The 9,711-nt window shown below is 39.3% G+C and overlaps 1 protein-coding gene across 1 annotated transcript; it reads left to right on the forward strand.

Moving 5' to 3' along the window:
• The first annotated feature begins 2,496 nt into the window (after positions 1-2,496).
• slc38a8b (solute carrier family 38 member 8b) lies at positions 2,497-8,470 on the forward strand. The gene is made up of 10 exons (XM_070903999.1): positions 2,497-2,685; positions 3,529-3,727; positions 5,455-5,611; positions 5,685-5,789; positions 5,909-5,966; positions 6,787-6,901; positions 6,987-7,134; positions 7,235-7,437; positions 7,668-7,719; positions 8,368-8,470. The coding sequence occupies exons 1-10, from the start codon at positions 2,497-2,499 to the stop codon at positions 8,468-8,470; spliced, it is 1,329 nt and encodes a 442-aa protein (XP_070760100.1).
• The last annotated feature ends 1,241 nt before the right edge of the window (positions 8,471-9,711 follow it).

A 9,711-nucleotide genomic window follows, 5' to 3' on the forward strand; every position in this document is an offset into this window, starting at 1 on the left:
GACCAGGATTGTTTTTTTACACATGAAATATGAACAAATATGAAGGTGTTACTGTAAACGTCTGCAGACATCAGTTGTGTGTATTTTCACAGTCAGTTAGGAAAATGAGTTCTTCCACATTTTACAGTCAGTGTTCTACCTTTTTCTAAAGATAATTAGATTATTAAATACAACAAACTAATGAAGATAAGTCAATTAAGGAAAGAACTCTAAATCACTGCATTTTGGCCTGATAATCAGGCTAAATTATTTAAAAAACCATTTAAAGAAATTACAATTTAATTCTACATGATGTAATTGTTCTGCCACAAAAGTAAATTGTGAATTAAATGAAAAAGTTCTTTGGATTCACTTCCTGTCTGGTATTATTGTCTTTAAATCTTCTTTTTGATGATCCATCACTTCAACATCCTTTTGTAACAAAATGTAATGATCATCATCATCATCATCATTCTGTTTTTACTCTCCAGGTTTTCATGCGTAAATTGTCCTTTTTTTAATTACTTCTTTAAGTAAACTCCTGAGACATCTCTGAAAGCAGCACAACATGCCCGGAGGACAACTAACTAAGTCTTTGAACTGTCCCCAGAACACCTTGGTGCGCCTGCTCACTCTAATCTCTCTTTGTCCTGCATTTCACTTGAGAAAATCTGCAACATCACCATGAAATCTTTTTAAGGTGCCCCTCACATTCTGCGCCTAGCTGTTGAAATGTTTAAGATATACAGCAAAAGAAAGATTCCTCCTGTCAGCTGAAAGTCAGCGAGATGTCAATGAGATTTTGTCCAATGTGATCTGCTCTATAACAGATGGTGTGTAGCATAAAACATGGCTGGGATTATGAAGCCCATGTGTTGTAGGTTGTACTTTCTGATCCATATGACCAGGACTTTATTTTACCAGCACATGAACAAATGCAACAACTGTGTAAGCTTTACTGCACACCAATGCTACGCATATGATTCTGTAAATACATGAAATAAACACGAAATATATAACAAATAGAAAGTAAACAATGGCGTTATCCAGTCTCTCTGGTGATTACAAGCAGCTGGTTGTTCAGAGGACTGTGGGTCTGTGGGATCTTATGTTGTATAGATTGTAAACTAAATGAATGTTTATGTGATTTTAGGCTTTATAAATTAACATATAATAATAACTCAAATAACTTTATTTTTGATCAGAGGGCAAAAGCTAGTTCACTGTTGAAATGTTGAATAAAAGTTTACCCACAAACATTACTGAGGTTTAATGCTTGTTGTAACACATTATTACAGATAAATGATCCTGCTTGTCCTTTTTCTTCTTCTTCCTCTCTGCAAGTCTCAACATGTGTCAATACATGATCTGCACTATTTGATGAAGTGAAGAAGACTGGTGATGATCTGTGTAATATCTTTAATGTACTCAGGAGTGCTGCCACTGGTCAGTTCCAACATTACACAGCAGTTTTCCTTTGGCAGGACAGGAAAACAGGAACGTTATAAAGAAATACAAGAGATACTGTAAATACACTGTATATTATATCATTGACAACACATCTGAAATAAATAAGATGTTACTATGTGTCAACTGGTTTGTGATCATTTAATTCAAGATCTATTAAATGTACACTACTAAACCACAAAATCTTAACCTGGGTCCTGCTTTATTTTCTAATCTTTCTTTTTAAAGATGTTTTATGGTGTTTTTGCCTTTATTTGATAGTTGAAAGTGTAGAGACGGACAGGAAACATGGGGAGAGAGAGAGGGCATGCAACAGTCAGAGCAAAACTGAGGACTTTGCAGTTAGAGCTGCTGCTTAGAGGCCCTGTCTTGAAAAGATCCCGGTGTCAAAATCTAGTTATAAGACAGTCTATGTTTTATTTTTGTTTTGTTTCGTGCTTACTTGTTACACATTCTTAAATTAATGTGTTTAATAAAATTACCAGACAGCAAACTTGAGGCCAGTTACTCGTTACTGTTCAAACTGTGAAGAGAGTGAGTAACTGGGGGACAGCAGCATATTTTTGCCCAGGAGCCCCCTGACAGGTTAATGTGACCATGCTGTCACTGGAGAGAAAAGTCTTCTATTACCTCGTTCAAACTTTTCTTATGTTTATTGATGGCTTATTTAGGGGAGGTCCACTTCTGTGTACCATCTTATCTTAGACTTGAGCAGAACTACTTTAAATATCAGAGAGAGATAAACCTAAAGAGAGAGAGAGAGAGCACAAGCAAACATACTCACTTTAGTGACACATTTGTCACCTCAGAGTGAAATGTTTAATAGTCAAAATGTCCAATGACCACGTGAGTCGTGTGTGCGCGTGGGTGTGGGCTATATATTTGCATGGTTTTGCACTGACCGGGTTTACTTCTACAGAAACTACAGAGGCATGCTCCAAACACCTGGACTACTTTGGAAAAGTTAGTTGTATTTAACATCTTTCAAAAAAAGCATCAGTTAAAAGCTTCTCCTCCCGGTGCTGTGAGTCTCGGAGCTGGCTCGGGATCATGGAGGAACTGGCCCGGGAGAGCATCAGCCTGCTGGCCCGGTCCGCGTCGCATGCGGACCCGCCGCGGCTCGGCTCGTTCGGTGCGGTGTTCATCATGCTGAAGTCTGCGCTGGGTGCCGGACTGCTCAACTTCCCCTGGGCTTTCGAGAAGGCGGGGGGAGTGAACACCGCCATCAGTGTGGAGCTGGTGAGGAAAACATCCAACACCTGCAACATTTACTAACTGCTGATGTTGGTGCATTGTTTAGAAAGTGGTATTTTGTTGCCCTGCATGAATAATGGAATAATCAGGAACTTTTAACTGCAAATGCCTTCATTTTATTGATTTTTATCTTTAAATATGTTGCTATCCAGAGGCTTTTGGGGGGTCAGTTTGGCTTTTAGCCTGTAGACTGAGTATGTATAGACTCATCACCTCTCTGTCTCTCCCTGGTGTGAAAGAGGCACATCTTTTTCACAGGTGAGCTCTAATGAGGCTTCCAGTTTAGGTGAGGACCTGAACTTTCCTTGCACTGCATCTTCGGACTGCTGACTGTGTGTGTGTGTGTGTGTGTGTGTGTCTCATGGATGGATTCCCATATGGGCTTTCCAAGAATAGGCCTTGGGGCCCAGGAGGTCAGGGGGCACCGAAGAAGTGATGGCTTCCTTTGGAAGGTTCAATGTCTCAATCAGTCGTCAGTCTGTCTACATTAAAATGAAAATGAGTAAGGGAGCCAACATTAAAATGAGCAGAATAATCTTTAGAGGAAAATATAACACAGAAACAGAAACTATTTTGTTAATCAATTATACATTAAAGAATTTAAACGACTCTGTTCATCTCTAGTATGAACAGGGTCCTGAAATGTAGGGGCAGTTTTCAACCAATATCACATCAATACGGTTATGGTTGACCGCAACTTAGGTTTCCGGTCATGAGGAGTGGGATGATGGGGGCTCTTTGACGTGCCTGTGCGTATGATGTGTGTTTGTGTGTGTCTGTAAATTAAATGCAGATTAAGTTTGAGTTCCTCTCTCGGTGTCTCTGCAGGTTTCACTGGTTTTCCTCATCAGTGGTTTGGTCATCCTCGGCTACGCCTCATCGGTCAGCAGACAGAAGACCTATCAAGACGTGGTGAGCGAGGTGTGTGGACGAGCTGTGGGTCAACTCTGTGAAGTCTGTTTCTGCTTTAACCTCTTCATGATATGTGTCGCCTTCCTGGTGGTGGTGCAGGACCAGCTGGAGAAATGTAAGTGCTCAATTAAGTTGTTTTCATAATGTAGGTTCCCTCTTTACTTACAATGGACCACTTTAGCTGTAGTTTACCGGCTCCTGCCTTTGTTTACCCCTCCCTCTGCTAATTACACAACTGTAATAACTCCAGAGCACAACATCAACAACCGTGTTAGTGACAGTTCATATGTGGCCCATCCAGGACGCCTCTGTGGCTTTTAGGGGTTGAGACGGCAACCACGAACTGCAATGACCGAGTTCACCTTTCTCGACTCTCCACTATCGCTATATAATAAAGGCATCAAACGCTGAAACAAATATGGCCCATACTACAAGCAGATCTTGCCCTCAGCTCAACAACTAATCAGAGGGATCTGCTCAAAACACAGTGGATCAAAGTTGAACAAGTGTAATATAAGTTACAAAATATTTTTGTGTCTGATTGTGGGTTAAAAGTGGACTTGTGTCTGCAGTGGATTCTGTAGTTTCAGTCAGCACTATCAGATCTAAAGCAAACACTTTACGTCTGATGGCTTCTGTTAGCTACAGATGCCACAGAGATCATCAACTCATAATCGGTGTTGATTTTAGCAAAAACTTTGAAAATTGAACTGAAATTAATTTATTATTTTTAATTGGTTAATTTATCAATCCATTTTATGCCGCTCCAGGTCGCGCTAATTTGATGAATCATTTCATTAGGAGTTATCGCATTGGACATGAATAATTCTGGGCCATATTGTGCGTACTGGTTTTCCATCATAATTTCATATTTTGGATGGTATGATAGTGAAACAGGCATTACATTGCATTATTAAACTGAATTATTTGGTATCATAAAACTCTGTGAACCCTGCAGAAATCCTGGTCCAGGAGGCAGGGAAAAGTTTGTAGGTTACATTGTCAAGACAGGTGCATCTCATCCACAGCATTACATCTCCAAACAGTTCATTACCGACTTAAAATACTCTGTGTTCCTTACATGTTGCAGATCATAACGTATAACTAACATGTTAGACATGTTGCCCATTAGAAATAGACATGATAGTGTAGCAGGCTCCGTCGCCATCTTTCTTGTGATGGTTTATACCAGCTGTTAATCATCATGAAGCCCTTCTCTGTTTGCACTCAGCATTGGTTTCTACAGTGTTTGGATGTTTTCATATCATCAAGGTACCCGACAGAGTTTGTGATCAATTTAGCAGCCATTTCCCATATCAAAAAAATTAATCTCTTTCAGACCACAAATCATCCGCACTTTAATTTTCATTTCAGCTAGTAGCAGGGTAAACATGAGACTGTAATGTAACCCTTTTTTCATTTTTTTCCTTTGTCAAATCCATTTAATGTTTTTGCTCTGTTCCAATTTTAAACAGAGCATTTGATTGGATTTACAAACACACCCCCCTACCCAAAAAGAAAAATCCATTTGATCAGAAATTCTGCACAGAGCACCATGCAGATGGAGCACTTAGTGAGATATCTTCAAGGACAAAATGCTTTAAACGCATTCACAGGAATGTTCTGTTTTCATTATTCTTTATGTTCATCCGCCAACGTCAAAGCTTTTATGTTGCAGCCATTAAAAAATCATAAACCGCTGTTTGGCAGGACGCAAAATGTAAATGAATCTCTTGTAAATCTAGAGGGCCTTGTAGGATTTGGTGAGTCTTGTCTTGTGTACTGAAGCCTTCATGTTGCAGCAGATAAATAATTAGTTCATTGTGACTTGTTCTTCTCCAGTGTGTATTTCTTTATATGATACGGTGACTGGGTCCAGTGAGGGAGAGATGCCGTACCACTGGTACACCGACCAGCGATTTGCCCTCTTCATCATGTGCCTCTTCATCATCCTACCCCTATCCATCCCAAAAGAAATTGGCATCCAGAAATACACAAGGTATATAACACTTACCTGTGGTCACAATGACTTCCAGCTTTTACACGATTTAACAGTTTTCTCCTCGTATCAGTGTGTTAGGGACGCTGGCTGCTACATATCTGTGTGTGGCAGTGATTGTCAAATATTACCTGATGGAGAGCCACGCTGTTATAATAACTCCAGAGCACAGCCAAGGGTCAGTAACACTGTTTTTTAATGGATGCACACGCGTGTATTTATCACAGGCTTCTCATTTTGTACAGCTGTTGTTTTCTGTGCATCAGTAAATGTCTCCGTGCGTTCTGTGTTTTTCAGCGTCGGTTCGTGGGCGTCAATGTTTAGTGTCGTGCCGACCATCTGCTTTGGCTTCCAGGTAGGATCACTTTCAGGAGGGTTTTAAGTCTGAAAGTTTGTCAGTCTGCAAGTTGAGTTTTTGATGCAATAAGTCAAATTACTCAATATCTTGGCATTTAAGTGGTTTAACATGGAGCTCATATTGTCCAAATAAGAAAACACAAAGAAATGTACAAACCACCCAACAATGACAACTAAACAAGCACGAGGAAATCATTGATACTATTTTACTATTTCTTGTTGCTCATTATTTATTTTTAGTTTTATGCTTTTCCTTTTCATGCTAGGAACAGGAAAAAGATCATTTCCTCCTGTGAAGTTGTTAATACCAGTGGGTCGTTCAAATGGACTGTGAACGCAGTAAATCTCACTTGAAGACACCATTAGTGGATATTTGTACATGAGAGCAATATGTTGCTTTTTGGAGAATTATATGATTTCTTTTCACTTAGTCAGATGGATGCCTTTTTTCTGTATCTGCTTGCACCCTGAGGGAAAGTTAGCTCACTCTCTGAATGTTTAACCTTATGCTAAGATGGCTGGCTGGCCTAACATAACTATGTGTTGTAATTCCTGTATTTGTAAAAATGCTAATTTTACAACGTAAGACCATAAACTTTTGACCAACTCCTGTTTACATACACAAACAATTACCTTAGCATGTGCAGTCGATAAATGGATCCCATAGATGTCCATGTATTGAGGTATGCTAAGTTAATCAATGTTCAAGATAATCTCAAACTACAAAAAAAAGCAGCCATGACTCTGGATAACTAAGTAACTCCCTTCAATCCCCCAAAACTGACCTCAATAATCAGCGTGCCTGTGTGTGTCTGCAGTGCCATGAAGCCTGTATAGCAATTTACAGCAGCATGGAGAACCAGAAGCTCTCCCACTGGGTGGTCATCTCCGTGCTCTCCATGTTTTTCTGTTTACTCATCTACACTCTGACCGGTGAGTTGGCCTCTGAAGCGTTGCCCTCAGTGCATTATGTGCTCACCTGCAAGCTGCTAATTACATCCACCCTCTCCATCTCCAGGTGTGTACGGCTTCATGACGTTTGGACGAGCAGTTGCCTCGGATATTTTGATGTCATATCCAGGAAACGACGTGGTCATGATCATTTCCAGACTACTTTTTGGAATATCGATTATCACCATCTATCCTATCATCCTTCTTCTGGGGAGGTAAATGACACCAGAGTTGATTTGTTTTGTGTTGTGTGAGTTTATGTTTTAACACCTGCCATGTTTTCTGTATGTGTGTGTGTGTGTGTGTGTGTAACAGATCTGTCATCCTGAATCTGATGCTGCGCGTTCAAAGGCGTCGTCGGGGAATCATCACTCACTCGTTTGAGAGTCGCTGCAGAGTCGTTCTCACTGTGATCTGGATCGCCGTCACTCTTCTCATCGCCATGTTCGTCCCTGACATGGGTGAGGTCATCAGCGTCATCGGAGGAATCAGCGCCTTCTTCATCTTCATATTTCCTGGTATGTAAACAACCTTAACTTTAATATGTGTTTGTAATGATGTATTGTGTGATGTATGGACATTGCTTTATACTTATACATGGTGTATATTTGGTCTATCTCACTATTAGCTTGTCAGTCACATGTAAATTGGACTAACCTGTATGGAAGGTGCTATATAAATAAAGTTTGATTGACAGCCATGCACTCACAGTGAGGTAACCCTGTCGATGTGTGCGTTTGTGTTGCAGGTCTTTGCTTAGTGTTCATAATGCAAACTGAATCTGTGTCTTCAAGAGTCAGGTGAGTGTGCACTTAAGATTAATTTGTGTATGAAGTTATGATCAGCTTTTAGTCACTTCAAAGCAGGTCAGCCTAACAAACAACAGTGTAAAATTTGTTAACAAGCAAACATATAATTCAACATAAATGGAGAATTAAGTATCAGATAATGAATGAATAATGAATGAATATTTACTTGGATTTAAATGGAGGTTTCCTTTTAAGGACATTCCTACTTTCCAAATAGTAACTAACCCTAACCCTACTTTTTCCAGGAACATTACTAGGAAATTGTTAGTAAATTACAACCCTTTGTATAATAAACAAATTTTTTAAGTGTTAAACCATGAACAAATTAACAGAGAGGGGGGTTGCTGGTCATATAAACCTCACATCCTGCAGAGTCCACAAAGTCCTTTTAGAGTTTGTCGTCTCCCAAGGAGGAAAGTCTTATTTTGTAGATCTGAAACAGCTTGTTTTTCATGAACAAAAGTAAAGCCTCTATGGAGAGCAGATTTAATCCATTGTGTTATAACATGAGGATGTTTGAATAAAGGAAATTATGATTAATGTTTATTAATTACTGTTAAGCAGAAGAGTCAAACTAGTTGCTGTTAAAAGACATCTGCACTGGTCTTTCTCTTGATGTGCTGATGTTCTTCTCTGCAGGGTGATTTTAACAGTTTGGGGAGTCATAACTATTGTAGTTGGAGCCTTCATCTTCGGACAGAGCACAACCATCGCTGTCATGGAGCTTTTCCATAAACTCTGAATTTCACACCATCATTCATCATCACTCTCTGCAGCCACTGCTTCACTGTGACTCCAGGGCGTTTTGTGACGCTCGCCTCTTTTGCACAAGTTGCATTTGTAAAGGTGGTTTTTAGTTGTATATATGATTGTTATCAAGGTCATCTACGACCTTGATATTAAATATATTTACTATGTCAAATTTGTGTTTGTGTGATGCATAAATTAAATTGATTGTTGATGGACAATTATGTAGTGTCAAAGAGAAGAATGTCAAAATGCGTTGTTATGTAATTGTTAAGTATGTGTAGAAAAAATATTTATGTTTGAATATATTTATCTGTTTTAATATTTTATTTGGTATGACAATAATATACCTATAGGATATTAAATGGGAAATCACAAAGTGTTGCCTCTTTGAGTCTTCATTTGTACTTGCAAACACTGCCAGGGGGCAGTATTGCACTACAGAGGCATTATTTCACTCATTCACATATGAGTGAAACTGCATATTGGCAGATAGGAGAAAACAACAGTTCTTATCATTGTTATTAAGATCCCAGGGATCATTTTGTCAAGTGAGTGCTATGTTTAAATCAACTAAACAAGACAATATTCTTCTTTAATGTAAACAGATGGATTTTATGCCCTTGAAATACATGTTTACATCTCCAACATGATAATGTGAGTGAATGAATAATATGAAGATTTTTTTCTTTTGAGTACATGATTCTTATCCTTCCTCTGCATTTTTCCATCCTGTCTCTCCACTGACCTCCACATGGCCTGAATCATATGAGTGATATAAATCTGCAGCTTTCATTGAGCCCAGATTGATGGCCGAGGTAGGCTGAATATCACTGTTTATTGTTTATTGACTTCAAGCTTAAAGGAGTTATGGCACATTGCCTGTGAGCGTGCATGTGCTCACACATGTGTGTTAGTGTATGAGTGAGTAATGAGTTACAGTAAATCCAGAAAATGGGTGCCGTAGCTCATTTGTGCCTGGAGAGGTCTGCTTAAAAGCAGCCTATCAGCCATGCTAACTTCACATACTTATCTGTCTGAACACACAGAATGAATAAGAACTTAATTCAAAAATAGACCATCTAGAAACACACTGCGGCTCCTTATTGACGCTTCAGTTATGTAATGGGTTTATTTTCATCTCATGCGGCGTGAATGGCCTCAAGGGAAAACCTCAAAATGTTATACTCAACTTGTGTTTAGCCCATGGGATTATATTTCAACCTGCTGGCCAAA

This window comes from Enoplosus armatus, chromosome 1 (assembly GCF_043641665.1).
Source record: "Enoplosus armatus isolate fEnoArm2 chromosome 1, fEnoArm2.hap1, whole genome shotgun sequence".
Taxonomy (NCBI): Eukaryota; Metazoa; Chordata; class Actinopteri; order Centrarchiformes; family Enoplosidae; genus Enoplosus; species Enoplosus armatus.